Here is a 21,742-nt window from a genome sequence, read left to right as displayed (position 1 = left end):
CTGGTCAGATTAGGGGGCTGTCTGTCATGGATATTTGTGGTAGGATATTATTTGCCAGGGTGAACTCTCGAGTCGTATTTCACGGGGATTGACTGGCAGGTTTTTTTGTTTCCACGGCTGGTGTTCTGGAGCTAGCCAGCACCAGAAGAGAAGTCACAAGAATGGAGGAGTCATTCATTAAAACAAAGGATTCACCTTGGGGTGAAAACATGCTACTTTGGGGCACACAATCTTGCCTCAGCCAATTGGTATTAAATATTTATATTGTGGTAACACCAAGGGGGTCCAAACAAAAGCAGGGCCCCACTGTGCTAGTCAGAGACAGTCCCTGCCCCAAAGAGAAGAGCTATCCATCTAAAGAGAAAAGACACAGTACAAGAAGAAACAGAGGCATAGAGCAGTGATGTGATTGCACAAAATCTCTCAACAAGCCACAGTTCCCATTTACTAGACCATGGTTAGCAATGTAGGAGTGACATTAATAAATTAATACAATGGCCCTGATCCTAGCTGCACTGTGGCTGATTTACACTGCACCACCAACATTAAGCAGCCCTAAAAGGGGCATAATAGGCCACGGGAGGATCACTGCAATGTAGGGGGATCCTTTAGTGGCACGGCACCTCTGTAGCGTCACCTCTGACCCTGCCACCAGTTTAGGGGATGTGGCAAGGGGAAGTGACCTCCTGCTGCACATGTCATAAGCTGGTGGCAAATGCTGCTTTCAGTTCTTTTTGCTCCTCCTTCCCCTACCCGAGGGCAATGAGTGTCCATATGCACTTCCTACAATGACTTATGCCAGTGCAGCAGGATTTGCATTCCAAGAGCCTACAGTAAGTACAGAATTATTAACGGGGCTCAATAGCCAAGACATGGATTGTTAATAAAAAACACTCCACAATATTCCTGCTAGAAAGGATCTAAATAGGACTCAAACTCAGTCTAGTCTCAGAGTAAATGCCCTGACCTGCTGTTCCCTGCTTTGTAACACAAATTCAGCTATAATCAATTACTGCTTGAAATGCTCATTAAATATATAGAGAAAGCCATAGCGCATGAAAGGCCTCTGACGGTAACTGATGCACTAAAGCAGCCCGGGAAACTCCCTTTTCTTACTAAACACTGATTTTAATCCTCGGCAGAGAGATGCAGTCGCTGCACCGTGTGCTGCTAACCTTGAATTCACATTAGCAAGTGTATCCAAACTTTGCCTCCCCAGCTGAATAGTCAGTGAAGTCACTTTTATACAACTGGCTGTGTTCTCTTCCCCTCCCTCCCCACCAACCTTCTCCCTCCCTTATCAATAAGGATCAAATTCTGGTCCCACTGGAGTCAAAAGCAAAACTATTGACATAAATGGGGTCACGACTCGCCAGTGCGCCAGGGAATGATTATAAAACAGAGAGCTAGAGACAGCCACAGATCCTCAGCTGATGTAATTCTGGGTAGCTTTTGATTTACACAGCTGAGGATCTGGCCTAAAGAGAGAAATCTTTCATAACAAAATGTATTTTTATTTACAGGATCAATTGTTGGGCCCGAAACAAATTTACATCTTAGCTTCAGTGCACGGGGGGAAGACCAGAGCAGCAGGGAAGGTCCCTTATTCCTAGCTATTTCAGAAACTTCTTGATTGTCGTTACAATTACAGCCCACCACTGCCCATTAAGTCAAAGCAGGGCCTTTCAAAACAAAACCCAGCTTTGTTCTTGATTTCAGCAGCTGCAAGAAAAATCCCCGTTCTTCTCATCTGAGTGCCATTGAGGGATGAAAGAAAGCCTCCCTTGTGCCAGAAGAGGGCACTTTAACTACAGGCAACTATGAGTTATGCTGTCTGGTGCTGACCCAGGAAGGAAGGCAAGGGGGGGCGGGAGGCTAGAGAGAAACTGGAAAATAACTACAGGGAGGTGGAAAGATGCACTAAGCCAGTGGACCTCAAAATCTCCCCCCGAGAATTGACACTGAGTGTTCGCCCTCAGAGTATTTTCCTCAATGCTGCTTGGGAATCCCTAGTCACAAGAAACACTGATTTATACCCCTGGGCCGCATGGATCCTGCATTCTGGGTCTTATTTTGAGAAAGAAAAATGCATTCCTTTCCCTGATTACTCAATATGTGAGTCACAAGTAAGGGAGATGAGAGAGATGGGGAAAGAGAAAGAATGATGATCCCATATGTGTTAAAGTCAGATCTGGACATAGCAATTTTGTTTTGTTTAGTATAACATGCTCCTCACATGCCGAATTCAGCTATGACTGGAGACTGTTTGAGGTAGGATCACCCAGAGTTAGGATGACCAGACAGCAAGTGTGAAAAATCCGGATGGGGGTGGAGGGTAATAGAAGCCTATATAAGAAAGACCCAAAAATCGGGACTGTCCCTATACAATTGGGACATCTGGTCACCCTACCCAGAGTTAGGGCCGGTGTACCCCAATCAGTCCATAAACGCCTGTAAGTTGTCAAATGCCCAGATTTGCACAATCTAATTTCCAGTGGTTTGCTAAGCCGGGTTAGTCCATTTTAGCCTTCAAAGATTCTAGACACATATCTACACCAAGCACGGATAAACTGGGGCTAAAGGTGCATTTCTCAGACGGAGCTGGCAGCTGCCTTAGTTTATTGGCAGGTCATTTATCATCTCAAGAAAAGTATTGATGGATCCTAAGATTCAGACACTCCCGTTTGAAGGAGTGCTATCATTGTAGGCTGGCTGGGGGAAACAGGCAACAAAGCAAATTCCACCTCACAGAAAGACCAGGGACAGCCCACGAAGAGAACTCATTAAATGTAGAAGACGTGAGGAAAGGGTGGGTGTACCATGAGGATGGCAACACATCAGCCCTACCGGGGACCAGGCTAAAACTTTCAGCACAGCTGCGACATTCAGAAACATGGCAGCAAAACATGGGGGTTAGATCTGTGCTACAGCAAACGATCCCAAACACTTCCTGAAGGGGGACTGTCACTCATAAGCAACTGTACTGTGGGGCCGGGGGATTCGTAAGCTGATTCCAGGTCTCCTGTGTTCTGCAACAGTGGATTTGCTCAACCTCTTTTCAATCAGGAGAGCCGAGACAATCCTTCGGCTACTGTACCAATTCCCATGGTGCCAGAGGGAACCCGTGCCAAGGTTGTGGTGAAACAAGTATCTGACTACAGGAGTCATGATAGCAAAATGTTTTAGAACATCTACTCTGGAACATTCAGCCAGCAGCCTCCCCTCGTGCCTTCCCCCAGCCCTAGGGAGCACTGAGCAAAGATTTATTAAAAGATCCATTCAACTTCCCTTGGGAACCCCAAAAGGGGCTTGTCCCTCTCCCCAGATATGCACACAGGGCTCCCATTAAAACCATTGGGATGGACAGTCAAACACTATAAGGAGAACAAAATTCTAAGACGCTTGCCATTTTCATTTCAGCCGCCTTAACGTGAATATAGCCTATTCATCCAAGTGGAGCTGTGAGATTTGGGATTTACAGAAGGGGGGCTGAATTGAGATCCACCCCAATACTTCCCCAAATAAAACCTCTGGGTAAACAAGGCAGATTTGTGCTTTTGATGCACATTACACTTAGCTGCCTGACGGCTGATTCTTAGTTAGAATTCAGCATTAGGGGTTTGATGCATATGACCTACAGAGGGAGGGATAGCTCAGTGGTTTGAGCATTGGCCTGCTAAACCCAGGGTTGTGAGCTCAATCCTTGAGGGGGCCACTTAGGGATCTGGGGCAAAATCAGTACTTGGTCCTGCTAGTGAAGGCAGGGGGCTGGACTCAATGAGCCAAGGTCCCTTCCAGTTCTAGGAGATAGGATATCTCCATTAATTTATTTATTTTTATCAAATATTTTTTATTGGGGGGGGGGGGGGGAAAGCAGCAATGGATCAAGGCCTCCCAACTGAGATTTTGCAATGGCCATCCAAAGTAGCCTTTGTCTGGGTATTGGATAATTGTGCGCGCAGTAGACTGGTAGAATCGTGGCAGGAGTTAAAGTGGGAATGTTACGTCAAGAGGTGCTGTCGATGGAGGCTGAAGGCTGGAAGTGGCTGACCTGTTGTGGAGGAGTGCTCTGACTAGGTTAGCATGTGAGAATGAACAAGGCTTATATTGCTTTAGCTTGGCATTTGTGAGGCTGCCTTAATGCAGCAATTTGCAAAGGAGAGCAAAGCAGTAGTGCCCAAATCCCACTGACATTCAGTTGGAGCCGAGTGCCTGACTCTTTCAGCCCCTTGGAAAATACTGCCTCAACGACTGAGCTGACGCCTCGTGACTTCAGTGGCCTTTGGATCAGGCCCTAAATCCTGGGACTGGAACAGTGGAGTGGGTACATGTGGATTTCTTAAGCTAGTGATGAATCACATGCTTGGTGATCACAGCGTGTGTTTTACTGGAACACAAAGGGCCAAATCCCATCCAATTGATTCACGTAAAGCTCCCCATTGGCATCAGCGGGAGTTTTGCTTGAGTGAGGTGGGCAGGCTATTTGTGCAAATTGTTATATGCGTTACACACAGGACTGACATTATGGACCCAAATTATAAACACAGGGCTTGATTCTCCACTGCCGAGCCACTTGTATAATGACTTTCCGTTGGGCAAAGTGGGTGTAAAATAATACAACTTCAGTGCAAATGTACAGAGAAGGCTGATGTGGTAGCACTTTACACCCCCTGCGCACAGGAACAAACACATCTTCCGTTTCCTTGTCCCTTGGGTATCAGGCCCATTAAAATACAAAGATCACTTTGATCTAGTTCAGCAATGCTAGGAGATTGGTTCTGTTAACCACTGAAAATCCCTCTGTTTATTTGCCGTGGTATTTTCTTCACTAGACATGGTCTCCTGTGGTGCTTTTACAAGTAAGTCCCTCTGTTCAGCCCTGTCACATGATGAGAAATTGAGCCTGGGCATAAACAGATGCCCTGACTTCCCTGGGAAGGGCCCCGCTATACCTCAATCTCTCTGTCTCGGTTTCCCCAAGTCTTGCATGACGTTGTGCGGTGTTCTTAGTTAAGGTCTGCAGAGAGTCTTAAGATGAAAGCTGCTATAAAAATGGGAAATATTAACTGATTGCATTCACCAATAGATAAAAAAAACCAGATGTGAACTCTTTGGGGGCTTTGGAATTTGGGACTAAATAATATAAAGTAAGGGACACCTTAAGCTGCAAATTTTATAATTCCCTCTGCCATCACAAAGCCCTGCTGAGCCTTCTGTGTAGAAAAGGGAGGAACAGAGGCGATAGCCTGCAGATCTAGGTGGAAGAGATGGAAAACGGAAAATAGTGTGGGGTGGCTGTAAAGCAGCTATTGCTTAATGGCTGAGAATGAGGTAAGGAACTACAGTCTGCAAAAAGGATCAAGAGATACATACAGGAAGGGGAGTGCAAAGGGGCGTGGGAGAAACTGATGCAAGCCGAAAGGGAAAAAGCCTGAAAATTAAACACCAAGGACCCAGAAACAAGAAAGGCAGGTACAGAAAAAACAAAGGGGGGGGGGGGAAGAGAGAGAGAGAGAGAGAGAGAAACTGTGAAGAGGAAAGAGAGTCTCACAGACATGGGGAGTCTGGTGGCACCTTAAAGACTAACATATTTACTTGGGAATAAAATTTCGTGGGTAAAAAACCCACTTTACCCACGAAAGCTTATGCCCAAATAAATCTGTTAGTCTTTAAGGTGCCACCGGACACCTCGTTGTTTTTGTGGATACAGACTAACACGGCTCCCCCTCTGATACTTCACAGACATGGGCTAGTCTACACTTAAAAGTTAGGGTGACACAGCTCCTGTGCTCAGGGGTGTGAAAAATCCACTCCCTGAGAACTGTAGCTATGCCAACCTAGCCCCTTGTTTATATGTGGAAGAATTCTTCTGTTGACCTAACTACCACCACTTAGAGAGGTGGATTGCCTACAGTGATAGAGAAACCCCTTCCATTGCTTTAGGAAGTGTCTACATTATGGCCCGAAAGCAGCATAGCTGAAGTGCTGTAGTTGTGTAGACATGGCCTGTAGAAGAGACATTGCAATTCTTCCATTTCTGACTTCAAAATATGCCCCAAACCCTGATTCCAATGGGTTATTTTCTTTTTATCCCTCTCCGTGGTCAGGAGAGCTCAGCGACATCTCAAGCCAACTCCCAGCCTAGATCTTCAATTCTATGGAAGTTATCCTGTCGCTCATATTAAACTCACTCCCCATGGACATTTCCAACAAATTGTTAATATCTTTTAAGTCCTGCTCTCCCTTGCCATGCAGATTAGCCCTGCCCTTTCCATCGCACTTAAGTTTAGCAAGTGTTACTAATAGGAATTTAACATTTACCAAAGAATTATTTTAACTATAGGTCTAATCGCATTTTTATGGTGCTCTGAACACCCAAGAGCTTAGCTATCTCAGCCATGTGCTTAGTTTGCTCTGAAGTTGCTTATAAGACAAAGGAAAGAGACAAGTTTATAGAAAAGTACGTTCATAAGGGAAATGTACAAGACGTTAACAGTCAGCTCCCTTTTTGGAGCAGCAGGCCCCGTAGAGAGAGTTTTTCTCCCTGTTTACATCACAGCCATAACACCATGATCACTCATGCACTAAACTTTTCTTTCCCATCCCCATAAGTCATTCATAAAAGGGTATTGTTCAGGGTAAGGTCTGGCTAAGCTATAGGATATCTTCTCTTAGGTTTAAAAGAATATTTATCAGTAAATCCTGTAGGGGGTTTTAAAAATTATTATTAAATGGTAAATTTCACAAGCAAACAAAACATAATGAGTTATGGAGTCTTTTGCTTCTGGGTCACTGGTTTAAATCTGGCCTGGCTGGTAGCCATCAAAAACCATTGTTGGGTGTTTGATGGCTGATGTGGAATGAGCTGATGATTATTATAATCAGTTCTTAGAAGACAGCAAACCACCAGCACAATTTGGCACTCATTAGCACACAGACTGGCAGTCACAACAGAAAAGCTAAGGGCATGAGCAGGGGCGGCTCATGCCTGCGGGAGGTCCGCTGGTAACGTGGATTCGGCGGCAGACCTCCCACAGGCATGTTGCCGAAGGCAGCCTGACTGCTGCCCTCACGGCGACCTGCAGGCCGCCCCCTGCGGCTTGCTACCCCAAGTACGCGCTTGGTGTGCTGGTGCCTGGAGCCGCTCCAGGCATGAGATCCTGCTAGCTCCTGGGCTCCCCTCGAGCCGGTCAGCTAGTGCTGAAGGGCACCTCACAGGATCGGACCCACACGGGGCCTGGAGAATGAACCAGCACTGGTCTGAGGTCTCTTGGTGGGGGAAGCTTGCCTTGCCACCATCCATGAAGCCCCTGTTCTGGGACAAAGATGATGAACAATTAGGATTATTAAAGTGGTGCTTGTGAACACAAGATATCTCAAATGCTCAGACTGCCGCTGACCTAGAAGAGTCAGGGTCCGATCCGTCAGGATGCTAAGCATCTCCTGAGAGTTCAACAGCATGCAAGGGTGAGGAGTATATCTCAGAAGGTCAGATCCTTAATTTGCAAACTGACTTTTAGTTTGATTTAAAACAGGCCCCTGTGCAAGAATAAGAAAATAGCACTTACACAGCCATGAGATTGCTTACGGCACATGTGGTCTTTAAAACTCTTTGACATCGAGATAAGTGAAGGATGAATTACCCAGACTTAACCATGATTCATAGAAGGGACCATTGTGATCATCTGGTCTGACCTCCTGTATAACACAGGCCATAGAACTGCCACAAAATAATTTTGAGAGCAGATCTTTTAGAAGAACATTTCATCTTAATTTTAAAATGTATATGTGATGGAGAATCCACCATGGCCCTTGATAAATTGTTCCAATGGTTAATTACTCTCACCATTAAACATGTGTGACTTATTCCCAGTCTGAATCTGTCTAGCTCAACTTCCAACCATTGGATCATGTTATACTTTCTCTGCCAGATAGAAGAGCCCATTATTAAATATTTGTTCCCGGGTAGGTATTTTTAGATTGTAATTAAGTCACCCCTTAACCTTCTCTTTGGTAAACTAAACAGATGGAGCTCTTTGAGTCTGTCATCATAAGGCAGGTTTTCTAATCCTTTACTTGTATCTCGTGGCTCTTCTCTGAATCCTCTCCAGTTTATCAATATCTGTCTTGAACTATGGACACCAGAACTGGACACCGTATTCCAGCAGCGGTCTCACCAGTGCCAAATACAGAGGCAAAATAACCTCTCTACTCATACTCAAGTGTCCCCTGTTTTGCATCCCAGGTTTGCATTAGTTCTTTTGGCCACAGCATCACACTAGGAGCGCATGTTCGGCTGATTATGCACCACAATCCTCAAACCTTTTTCAGAGTCACTGCTTCCCAGGCTAGAATCCCACATCCCTTAAGTATAGCCTCCATTCTTGGTTCCTAGAGGTATACATTTACATTTTGCTCTATTAAAACACATATTGTTGTCTGGCCCATTTTACCAAGTGATCCAGATCTCCCTATATCAGTGACCTGTCCTCTTCATCATTTACCACTCCCGCAACTTTTGTGTCATTGCAACTTTATCAGTGATGATTTCATGTTTTCTTCCAGGTCAGTAATAAAAATGTTAAATAGTGTAGGGCCAAGAACTGATCCTTGAGGGAGCCCGCTAGAAACTCAGCCACTCAATGATGATTCCTGTTTACAATTACATGTTAAGACCTATCAGTTAGCCAGATTTTGATCCATTTAATGTGTGCCCTGTTAACTGTATATCATTCTAGTTTTTTAATCCAAATGGAATAGATGTTAATTGTAAAACACTGTGGTGTCAATTTCCAAACCAACATCTACAGCTATAGCCACATGGCTCCCATTAGACTGGTAATGGGAGTCCCATGATTAAGTCTCCAAGCCGTGCTTTGAAAATACCATCCGGGATTAATGTTTTACAATTCAGCAAAATCCACAATTCCTCCCTTCTTGAACATTTGTAACAGCACGTTGCACTCCCATAGCATCTTTCAACTGAGCTAGATAAACAGATCTACATGCAAACACACACAGACTAAAACCCTCTTAGAGGGAAGTTTTTCTTACAGCTCCATTCTATGCAGAAAATCACTCTGGGGGGAAAAGGAGTTCGCAGATTGCAACATTGTAGCTTGTTCTGGACTACACTTCACTAAATAGAGTTTTATTAGGTTTTAATTTGCTTTGAGCTGGTCTCCCTCTATACACCCTATATGAAGAAACAGGCAGATTCCTTCTGGGTATCGGCCAACAGCTGCAACCCTGAAAAATGTCAGCTTCTTATATCATTAACTGAGTTTCCATGGTGCCCCGAGGCAGAGAAATTGATGCTTGACAGCATTATCACTATAAAGTAACTTTACAACTCTATGATTTAACTCTATGCTTTCAGTGCTATTAAGAGCATTTGACATTATGGCTGTAAACTCGACACCGTTTCCCACCAGATGGGGGTGGGGGTGTGAATGGGGTTTACTTTAGTTGATCTGAGACAGAGTCTGAAGCAAAGGTGCTGAGAAAGAGCTAGGTTGTGGAAAGAGGCTGGCCAACAGGCGCTTTTGCCCCATCCGTTGTCTTACGAGCTAGACTTTAACAATGGTGGGAATCTGACATCAGCTCTCAGAAGGGAGCTTCCCACAGGCGGATGTAGCAAGGACCAGAGCAGACGGACGAGAGGGAAAGCCGGGCTCAGCAAGTACAGGTTGGGTCTTATTGTGGGCAATGGGCGGGGACTGATTTACAAACACCAGCTGGGCTAGTCTCTCTCTCTGCCTTTCCTTCCATGCAGTAATTTCAAAAATAGAAGCCAAATAGTGCAGCACTCCCTGCCGCAGCTTCTGGTCGGCTACTTCTCTCTCCCTAATTAGCTCCTGGCTGGTAATGCTTCCCTAACGGTCTGGGAATTCGCGCCCCCCACCCCCCCCCACCCCCACCCCAATGCCCCAGCCTATTGTTAGGCTTGGTGAAGCCTTCTCCTAGGAACCCCACTGAGGCGGTAGAGGCAAACAGGTCATCAAGACCCTTTATGGCACCAAAAGACCTGTGCTCCCCATTCTAGGGGATCATTAGTGTATCTCAGAAATCTCTCTCTGTCCTGTGTTACAACATGTGCCCTGAGTTCATGATGTATTATATATTGTCTACATTTATAGCTATAGTTTCTCATGTCGGAATGGTTATACATGTGATTTTTTTTTTCCTGGTACAGGTGGAGGATGGCTCCTCCAAGCCATTAACTGGGATCCTACATGCGCTTTCTGAGGAATCGGTATGCACACTCATACTTCCACAGGCACTAATGACCATATTCCTTTCCTATGGCTCAATTTCTCCCTGTGGGATCTTTGCTTTTGAGCCCTCTTTGGTTACTCCTTCGGCTACCTTTTAGCTATTAAATATGGGTGAGCCAAGTAATTGCAGCTGTATGCTAACAATTTTCAGTCAGTCTAAATTTCCTTAGTTATGAGTTTCAGTTGTCCAAATGAAATGACACAGACTCATCTAAATTTTCATTTTGCATGCATAGACACAAATGCGCACACAGATTTCTATGGGCTGACTACATCTTGCATGTCCAAAATCATCTGGGAGATTTGGCATAATGTGCAATTATGCCTTCACTTATTTTTTTAAGGGGTGCAAGTTTTAGACACTTACCTAGTGAAATGAAAGATATTAAGCCACCTTTCTTTGTAAATCTTTTCAGCTCTCATGTTAAAAAGCATAGATTTCATTCCTTAATTGTATACTACAGCGAAAAGACTTTACTAGAAATAATATCTACTGCTTGTACATTGCTTTTCACCTACAGATCTCCAAGCATTTTTCAATGGAAGGGAAGTATCATTAATCTCATTTTACAGATGAAGCAGAAAGATGAAGTGATTTATTCAAAGTCATACAAGAGATCCATGTCAGGATTAAAACTCAGGTCATCAGACTTCTAAGCCTGTGTCCTATCTACTGCGCCATATGGAAGCTCTAATCAGCTGGGTTTGATTGTAAGGAATTGAGCAGACCCAGCTCCTACTGAAGTGAAGTAATTGTAAAGGTGTAAAATAAGAAGTGACATAACCAGGGTGATGTGGGTACCTCTATACTTACCCGCTGGTCCGGCGGTAAGCAATCGATCTTCTGGGATCGATTTATCGCGTCTTGTCTAGACGTGATACATCGATCCCAGATTGATCCCGGAAGTGCTCGCCATCGATGCCGGTACTCCTGCTCTGCGAGAGGAGTACGCGGAGTCGACGGGGGAGCCTGCCTGCCGCATGTGGCCCCGCGGTAAGTACTTTTAAGTTCAAAGTAAGATACTTCGACTTCAGCTACGTTATTCACGTAGCTGAAGTTGCGGATCTTAGTTCGAACTGGGGGGTTAGTGTGGACCAGCCCTATTCTGATGGCCCTGGTGCTGCCATAAAATGAAGACTCCTATGGCTGAGGCTGCCAGACAGCTTTGATTATGACAAGACTATCATCAAGCCCGATCCTGCAAATCCTTGCTTATGTAAACAGTCCCATTTCAGAATTGGGCCCTTAGTTTTTAAGGGAGTATCCCCTTTGTGCTCTCCTTTTATTCTTCTTTACAGCTCCCCTACGGGCTGCCTACTTTACAGTTAGAGATCCATTTCAGAGCTTCAAGAGAGGACCACAATGGTTAGAACATCGTCAACATGGGACAGAGAACCTGGTGCTGCTCCCTTGCCAGCCAATCATGGGTCAAAGTTCAGCTGTATGTTGGATCCGAGCCAGGTCGTGCTGCATTCCTAATGGCAAGGAGCTCCGTGAGCGCTATCAGAGCTAGCGAGCAGAGAGCCAGCAATTCGTTATCCCCCCGATCCAGTAAGGAGAGGGACAGCATTATCTAGTCTGCTCATCTGTTGATCCTTTGGCGAACACATAAAAAGCCTTTTACGGGCCTTGTGTCATAAGCCCTACAAATGCCTCATAAAACGTGGTGTTTGTTTAATGGAAGCATATCAGCTCCTTTTAAAGCATTTTTACCTGGTGCTGAGGAGACCCTTGGTGCTGCTTTTTTAATCAGCTGCTACCAAACGCGTGCATGTGTGAGAGGGGTTTTAAGTGGACAGAGAAAACCTTGTTTATTTCCAGGCAATAAACCCACAAGCCTACAATCCTCTTATTATGCCTTGCAAGCACAGGCCTTTCACTGTTATCTACAGTACATGTTATCATAGGGTATGCTGCAGAGCCGAGCTTACAGAACATATCCCTGGTGTTTCTGGTAAACCAGCTACATATCAGTTAGACGCAGACCCTACAAGCCAAACATATATTTCTAAAGGAAGAAAATAATGAATATATAATAGTAAACGCAGGAAGCTATGTTGGTGCAATGTTGTCTGTAGAGTGAGGCTACATCTACACTACGGGGGGTGGGGGTCGATTTAAGATACGCAAATTCAGCTACGCGAATAGCTGAATTCGACGTATGGCAGCCGACTTATCCCGCTGTAGGGACGGCGGCAAAATCGACCTCTGCGGCTTCCCTTCGACGGCGCTTACTCCCTCCTCCGCTGGTGGAGTAAGAGAGTCGATTCGGGGATCGATTGTCGTGTCCCGACGGGACGCGATAAATCGATCCCCGAGAGGTCGATTTCTACCCGCTGATTCAGGCGGGTAGTGTAGACCCAGCCTGAGACTAAGGAAATGCAAAAGTTAACATTTTTGCTGCAGTGATAATTCAGGCCTGGTGCACATTGTAATATTGTTTCTTCCTATGGTTATAAGAGACCAAGATTTTAAGTCTCATATGTTACTGTTGATGTCCTAAAATGTACACCCCAAAACATATAGCACATCTAACGTGGCTGAGTTAAGAGCCTTTAATCTTGTATTTCCTTTTTATTTCAAGTAGGCAACCTCAGGGCCAAAATCTGAGCTTGGTTTCAGTGTAAGTCAGAAGTAACCTAGTGCCTAGTAAATGTGGTATTTATTTAGTGTGAGCATAATAGTGCATTTTAACTCTGTTTAAGTGAGCAGAGAATGTGACTTTTAACATTATATGAACTTTTAAAAAGAATTATTTCTTTGTTTTTGTGTTTTTAAAGAAAAAGAAGCAAAGCAAAACAAAACAGCAACAAAACAAAACAAAACAAAAAATCCTCAGGATATCGGCCACGCTAAATGATATTAGAAAATTTAAGTAATACCAGTTAGTGTGAAGTTCCCACATCTCTAAGAGGTGTCCATCTATCTAGATAATTATGAAAAGGTCCTTGTAATCACAGAACTTTGAGCAAAGTACATGACTTACTGTGACCAGCAAAATGTAAACATATACCTAGTGCAGCCAGACAGAAGTTCAGATAGACAATAGAGTCAATGACAATGCCCTGAAACCGATGCAAAGAGACATATTATTGACATAAAAAGATCTTTTCATCCAATAACAGAAGAGCGTGATACGTAGATATACAGTACAACATCACTATTGTGAATTTATTCATCACGTACATTGAAGTTGCAACAGTGTAGCCAATGTATAGCATTTTGTGCCAAGCGCGTGAAAAGAACAGATTCAATTCAGTTAGCTCAGTCTATCCATCTGTAAAATGGATTTAATTATACTCCGCTACTTCATAGGAATATGCGGTCTAATTCATGTTAACAGAGCATCTGGAGATCCTCAGCCAGTTGGTCCCAGGAAATTGTATTATTATTATTAATACTTGCAGGACAACATCCCTGAGTTCATATGGGGCCAATTATGAACACTGAAACAGGGGCCAGCCCCTTGCAGTCTCTACTCATGGCTACAGAGTTCAACGGTCATAGGCACAGCCTCAGCCAAGTATTTGTCAAGCCCAAATTGGAAGCTTTGCAGAATTCTAGTTACAACATACCGCTGCCCAATAAGGCCCTGATCCCACCCCTATTCAGTAAAAACTACACCACTGATTCAATGGATCAGACCCCAAGAGACAAGTCTTTAAAGGCAGTTACTGTGTCACATCATGTTCATTTCGGATTTGCTGAGCACTTGAACTCACCTGAAAGTGTTGGGACTTGTTATATTTTCTTAGTCTGTTTGCTTGACATTCTCCTTGGATGCAACTAGATAACAAAAGCACTCATCTCCTCGGAGGTTAATCGTGTCTTTGGTTCAGAGCCACTACAAAACCCTCAACCTCTTGAGCTAATTACTGATTTGCAAGCTACTTCAAAGAAAAGTTTTGGCCTAATCTGGATGGTCCATTACTATTAATTTACTTTTGGTCACCAGTGCTTTGGCGACAAGGAGAAATCCACCCTCACACACGGGGCTTATGTTTGACAAGCAGAGGTGCCCAGGGTTGTTTAAGCACACCCGCTCCACAGATTCCCTTAAGCAGCTCCCCATTTCCTCCTCTAATTGGGATATGGAGCTGATGAGGAAGAACAATCACAAACTGCAGCCTTTAAAGAGACCCTCAGGAGGAAAGGAAATATCAAACTCATTTGGTAGACACTGAGCCTGTAACCCCCTCACCACAGAATCATAGAATGTCAGGCTTGGAAGGGACCACAGGAGGTCATCTAGTCCAACCCCCTGCTCAAAGCAGGACCAATCCCCAGACAGATTTTTGCCCCCAGACACTAAATGACCCCCTTGAGGATTGAACTCACAACCCTGGGCTTAGCAGGCCAATGCTCAAACCACTGAGCTATCCCTCCCCCCCTATTGGCTTCTAGCTTGTGCTGTGGTGGTTAGCGAGTCAAACCCAGTCTGTGCTACTTTTAGCTTAGGGGTCAACCCAGGTTTTATGAAAATCAAGCTGCCACCTAAGCTTTCCATACATCATCACCAACGATAATAATTGTGAACTGGAACTTGTTTTCCGCTCACTGGCTGCTGATGGCAATGATGTATGAAGCCAGAGCAATACAGCTCCATCTGCATAAGACAAGTTGATGCCGCATAGATAAAAAAAAAAAAAAAAGAAGAGTCCACATACCTGAAATAAAATAAAGGGCTGCTTTGAATAGCAAACCGAGCAAGCGTGACATGTAAATCACCAAGGGAATGCATATTCAAGAGAAGCAGGATCTCATTTGTATAGGGACAGCCTGCCTCTCTCTCTCCACTAAGATTGTTCTTGATAAATAGGACTTTTAAAGGGAGAGTAAATAAGCAGTTGTCAACACATTGAGTGCCGAGTGAGGAGGGAAATTAAAGGTGAAGCTAACACACATGTTTCTAAAAGGCCAGAGAGCTGAGATAATAAGACAAGTTATTAAAACGGAATCTAACAGTGTGACAATTCCTCTCTTCAGTGCTGCATTTCTTAAGTGTTATGCTAGGCTGCTCAGGTCTGCAGTTGGGTTTGGGGAATAGGGAACTATTCCTTGGAAGCTGTTTACCTTAATGGGCAAAGGAAGGGCTGAAGGGCGAAAGTAAAGATCAATTTGCTGCATCACTTGGGCAGATCCAAGCCCTCATGACCACCCACTTTTTGCTTTCCCCAGGGAGAAATGATTTTCTCATCCATAACATTTGCAAAGCTACATAGGGCAAGAAATATATAATTTTTCCAGACGATGAAAGAAGAGGGAGTGTGGGGAAATGAAAATGGAAAACTTCAAAAACTGAATGTTTTTCATAAACAAATTTTGCAAATAATTTTGCATGAATGAAAAATGGTTCCATTTCAAACCCCAGAAAACAGAAAGACCTTCAAATTTGTAAATGATTTCCCCCCCCCCCCATTGTTGACCACTTCTAGTAAAGATCCGATCCAGAGGCAGAACTGGGACCTAATGGAGCTTTTATGGTCTTTTTGCTATAGATTGGGGACAGGTAGGTCACCTCCATCTGGCATAGAAGAAGCTATGACTCACTGCTAAAGGTGTCTATTGCTCTGAGTATTAAGACAATCATACAAGTAAAGGGCTAACAGCAAAATAAGGAGTAACCTGAAACAAAGAAATGGAAGGTATAGTGTGGGGAACAATCTTTTACCGGCAGTGGAAAGGACTATTTGCTCTAATAGGCCTTTCCCTTCTTGTATTTATATAGTGTGGAGCATCAATATTAAGGAGATTAAAGCATAAGGAACAAACACATATTTCCAGTTACGTATTCGCAACTCAGCAAACTATTAACTTTAGACTAGGGTTTACCTTAGATGTCCAGCTCAGGTGCCCTCAAAGCACTCAGAAAGAAGGATGGATTTGTAAAGGATACAGGCTTCTTCTGTATAGGGGACAGTAGAAGTAGTTCCTCCAAGGATGTAGCTGTAGAATGAGACTTCCAGAGTATAGCAATAAGAAGAATGGTCCAATAAGCCGCCGAGGAAGCGTCGTCCTGTCCCTGCCTTCACAGCATCACGGTTGAAGGACGTGCTAGACTGCGTGGGAGAAAGACACAAGGACTAATCAGGAGAGATCATGGGCATGAATGTGTACGGCTTGGGAAGGAGATTGTATAGAAAGGTGTGAAATAGGATTGGCAAAGCTCGTGTGTCTTGATTCTCATTTATACACTAACCCACTTCAAGGTCCCTTTAACATACAAACATAAGAACGGGCATAATGAGTCAGACCAGTAGCCCATCTAGTCCAGTAGCCTGTCTTCCAATATTGGCCGATGCCAGGTATTTCAGAGGGAATGAACAGAACAGGTAGTCTTTGAGTGATCCATCCCTTGTCACCCACTCCTAGCTTCTGGCAATCAGAGGCTAGGGACACCCAGAATATGAGGTTGCATCCTTGTCCATCTTGGCTAATAGCCATTGATGGACTTATCCTCCATGACCCTATCTAGTTCTTTTTTGAACCCTGTTGTAGTTTTGGCCTTCACAACATCCACTAGCAATGAGTTCCACAGGTTACAGTGCCAGAATGGTATAAAGACACCTTAGTGTAAATGAGAATCAGGCACATGGAGCTTAAGATTCTGTTCACATTGTGAATTACCTAATTAGTTTGAGTTCACAAGTCTTTTTATGGTGTAATTTAAATCTTTTTCCCCTGCCAAGGATACCATTCTGAAAGCATAATAGGAAGCCCAAGCTCTATAATAGGCAAAGCAGAACCCACCCAATTTTCCCCTGAAAAGCAAACCTGGAACAGATGTCTGGGCTTTAGAGAGTATATATTGCAAGTTATCATCTCTATCTTCCCCTGTCTGCCACTTCTTTCCACAGACTCTCCTAAGCAAAATGTAAACCCAATAACATTTGAGTTCCAGTCAAACTTTCTAACGTAAGATGTTTGAGTGGGTCTGAAATTAGACCAAACACATTTGCCCTTCACTAACTCAAAGCTTAACTAGCTTTGGCTAACTACTTATTTAAAAAAATAATAATCCTGCACTGTTCTAAAGCGCAAGTAACAGTGTAAAACACAGTAGATTGTACGATTGCTGAAGAATACAAGAGTATTTTTGGGTAAGGTGGCCAACCAATGAACTTCAAAGTCAAACCCTACTTTGATGGACACCATCTAGGGTTTGAAGGAGAGCTCAGTCTCCGTTCCTGTTCAACTCTTGGGTTCTAGGGCACTACTTCCAGTGTGGTGATGTATTTTGCAATGTGAACTCGTCTCCTATAGGGATTAGGCCCAAAATAGCAGTTCCTTTCATACAGGCCACTATCCAATGGTGATAACCATTAGGCAGTACCAATCTGGGCTGAACCAGGGCTTGAGCCAGTGACTCAAAAGCAAAAGACTTACTAGGTCTTATTGTGCTTTGCTCTAGCAGGTTCGAGGGACCTTACATTTCCACCCACTTTGAGGCCCTTTTACATAGCCAGGGCAGTATAAAAGGCCCTTAATGTAACTGAGAATTCAGGCTGCCACGTCCATGATTAATTCCTGGAGCCAGCCAGTCCCTTTTTACCATGTTTATTACCCAACATCACAGCAGGTGTCGAGCCTGACTGTTACTGAAAACAGAGAAAATGAGAATTTTATTTATTTATTTATTAAAAAAATAATCTAGCTGCTCGAGTTGTTTCATTTCCTGCACCTAAAACTGAGAAGATAACACTAATATTCAAATGCACAGCAATTTTTGATCAATAGGGTATACAGGATTATATAAACAAAATAAATGTCTTCTGCTTTGTTAGGATTCTGCATGTTTTAAAGTCTATTGTGTTATAAAAGTAGGGTTTATAGGCTAATTGGAATAAAATGGAATCCAGTTTCTTATTAGCGTTACATTTAGAAGCTTCTGAATGGGACTTCTTGTAATCTTTGCACTGATATAACTTTTGTTTCTTTGTTTTGTGGTAAAGGATGCACAAAATATATCCCGCTTAACGTATTCTAGGTGCTTTCACGGTAGGTGATGCAAGACTTAAATATGCACTGAATATCTATGGGGGTGAGGGAAACAGAAAGGAAAGTGGAGTTAATAAGGACTGAAGTTGAAATTAATCGTGAAATTGACATGGAGTAAAAGGTCAAGACCCTCTCAAAAAAGGAAAGCATTCTGACTTCCTCAGAGCTACGGAGCCCAAGACCTTCTGGCATTCGGAGGTGAATCACTCCAGGTTTGTTTCATCAGTTAATTAGAAACATGAAGAGGAAGAAGAGCACACTAAATGCAGTGTTAGCTACTGAACCTTAGTGGACTGCTCTTAGTGGATTGTGCTTCCCATTAAGAGAGAACACAAGAACATTCCCTGATCCTTTTTGCTACAAACAATTCTCTCGGATGTTGATCACAGAAAGAAGTCCCAAACATTTCAGTGATGAGTTACCATATAGCTCTCATTTTGGCCAACACGAGAAAGAAGCATGAAGAGGTTGTGACGCCTAATGGTTAAAGTAAAGAATTAGGCTCCAAGAGCTCCCTGGATTCTAATCTTTTCTGAGTCACTAGCTCCCTCTGTAACCTGGAGCTAGTTACTTAATCTTCTTCTCGTGCCTCACCTTGGAAATAGGGCAACAAACAACCTCACCAATAACTAGATGTAGTATTTGAGCTGGTTTCCCTATGGCAAATAAATAACCACAAAAAAATTACAGATATATATACGAATAGGTAAAATTATACATGAATGCATAGTGCCATGGAATCAAGGGAATACCAATAAATTGTGGGATAAAGTAAGACCCATGCTGACAGTCATCTGCTGACCACCTATGCTATCAGCCAGTAAAATCTCATTTCCAATGGGAGTTACACCATATTAATCACACCGTAGGATGCAGCCACCTGTGATAATGTCTATGAATAGTTTGGGCCCTTTAGAAACCAATGACAGGTTTCCCCATATACTAATATGAAGGCTGGATTTACCAATCCCATCCTCTTATCTCTCTGAGGCAATGCATAGGAACATACTACACAACAAAGTTCAAGTTCAATCCAAAGTATGGTCACAGTTAAGCAAAAGTGTTCAAAATTGTGTCTAAATTTAAGCACCTAAATCTTTTAAATAAGTGGCCCTATTGTCAAAAATGTGGCACTTTCCAGGGCCTACCAGTAAAGTCAATAGATGCTACTGTGTAGAGCCGGTCAAAAGTTTTTGACTGAAACTACCTGCCAAAATGTTTTTTTTTTAAGGGAAATTTGTAAATGAAACAAAACTTCTCCAGAGATGGAAGAATTTTAAAAAGTTACAGAGTGGAGAACAGAAAAAGAATAGAGAAAGGAAATAGTGAAGAAAAAAACCAACCCAAACTCTGGACATTATTCACTTTATTACATTCAGTGGCAAAAAAGTGGGAGGGAAGAGAGGAAATATGGGGAAAATGAAATTTTCAAAATTTCAATTTGTTCAGATTTTGAAAAAATATCAAAGTAAAAAAAGTTCCATCTGAAACCCTGCAAAACGAGGGTTGAAATGACTGAGAAATTTCAAATTTTTGAATGAAATGTTTTTTTTTCCCAGAAGCCATACTTCTGGAACTCAGCACATTTGAAAAATGAGGCCATTCATGGACTAAGGATCTTAATGTAAGGCCAAGATTTTTTAAAATGGGGCTCTACGGGAACTCAGGCAGACTGATTAGATGCCCTGATTGTATGATTTGACTGGGCGTGTTTTAGAACTGCTTTTTTTGGGTGGTGGGGGAGGGGAAGGGGGAGGCTCCTGCACCAGGATGAGTTGGACAGAATAAAAAGGTTTACATTTGGAGACAAACTAGAACACAGCAGTGGAGGGGGTTTAGCCCTCAGATTTGTACAGCAGAGTCCTCACTGAGCAAGTCAGAACAAGTAGAAGGAAAGTGTGAAAACACAGGGCATTTGGCTGGGACGCTGAAGAAATGGTACAGAATGAACTAACCTGCGGAAATGACAATTCTACCATGTAGGCAATCTGGGCATGCCAGAAAAAGGGACATGCGGTTGCACGTGGATTCAATAACGAGATCAAATGTATTTTTGGTGGGATGAGGTGGGATACAGGCTCAGGCAATGCAGGTAATGTCAGTGGCGAACTAGTCTCTTATTTCCCTGGGAGACTCTATTACCCTGAATCCCTTGCAACGCAAAGTCATCATTAAGCAAATGCAGTGAACATGCACAGCAGGAAAGTAGCTAAACAAATATTTATTTCTCCAAGTCTGAACCACATAAGAGCGTCAACAGCAACAAGAAAGGACGGAATCAGGAAAAAGAAAAACACAAGGGACTTTGAAGTTCTGGAATGGGAAGATTTGTATAAAATCGACAGGAATTCATTATTAACACACATAGGGATACTAACGCTTGCAGAGCAACTAAGCTTCCCGCCTCCCAAACGGTCCATGTAATAGAAGAACTTCTTGAGCAAATGTCTATCCAGAGGGCTAGGAGAAGCCAAACAAGAATCCAGGCTGTTAAAATAACGAAGCAGGTGGGAAGCCAGGACACAGCAAAGCAGAATGGCAAGCGTCATGATCACAAAGTCAACCTTGCCCATTCCACCCCTTTTGAGTCTGCCTGGTGCGGCCCTGCTCTGCAGGGATTACTATGGGAGATGTCAGCACCTCAGAGCTGTGCATCACAAGGGATCTCTGCATCCTTAAGGGTTTTTGAGGCTGTGGCCATCGCAGGCCAGGGATAAGAGTGGGGTCAAGCCAGTGGCTTTAAGATTATGAGGATCTTCTAGCATTCCACTATGGAAAAGGAAGTGCCAGCAGTTCAAATAAGCCTGGCTGCATGCCTGCACTGGGAAGAGTTTAAGGAGCACGTTTACTCCCCCTGGATGGGCTACCCGTTTCGATCCCAGTGCTAGGCTGCTACTTCCACTCCTGCACAGGTGGGCAGGAAGTGGGTGGAGCCTAGGGTCTGTTCCCCCAGTGACTGGCCAGAACAGCTGAAAAAGCATGAAAGGGGAGCTAGACTAATAAAGGGCTGGCAGAGCTTACTTCCCCCACGGATGAAGGGAGCAGTGGGGACCAAACTGTGACTCTCTGAGGCCCTGCTCCTGAGACAGTGCAGTTTCACAGTGCGCCTTACTCCGGCTGGACTATAAGCTGCCAATCCAACACAAAGAGAGTGAAGGAACACTGAATATAGACAGGAAACAGATGAAGTAAGAAGGAAACCATGTTGTCATCAACCAACTTGAAACCTGGTTGCAGCTAGCACAGTCCTGAATGCAATGCTGATAGGGCCTGAAAAATCAACTTTCAATATAGCAGAGCTAGTCAAAATATAATTCCCATTTTCTTCTGAAATTAGATTTTGGTATATAGGACATACAGAATGTCCGTAATCCATGTTTTACTGCGTAATATTCCACAGCATGGGTGCACACATAGACAGGGTTAGATGGAGGATAATAAACCCACCACAAAAACTCTTGTCAAA

The 21,742-nt window shown here is 43.6% G+C and overlaps 1 protein-coding gene across 1 annotated transcript in view; it reads right to left on the bottom strand.

Annotated features, from left to right (window-relative positions):
- Window positions 1–21,742, bottom strand: part of AGBL4 (AGBL carboxypeptidase 4) — a 1,388,984-nt gene that overhangs the window by 106,273 nt on the left and 1,260,969 nt on the right. Inside the window, exon 11 of the mRNA XM_054036605.1 lies at window positions 16,175–16,337. Within this exon, the coding sequence (XP_053892580.1) occupies window positions 16,175–16,337 (163 nt within the window). The remainder of the gene's footprint in view (window positions 1–16,174; window positions 16,338–21,742) is intronic.

The sequence above is a fragment of the Malaclemys terrapin genome, chromosome 8, assembly GCF_027887155.1.
Source record: "Malaclemys terrapin pileata isolate rMalTer1 chromosome 8, rMalTer1.hap1, whole genome shotgun sequence".
Taxonomy (NCBI): Eukaryota; Metazoa; Chordata; order Testudines; family Emydidae; genus Malaclemys; species Malaclemys terrapin.
This window is presented reverse-complemented; position numbering and strand designations above follow the sequence as displayed.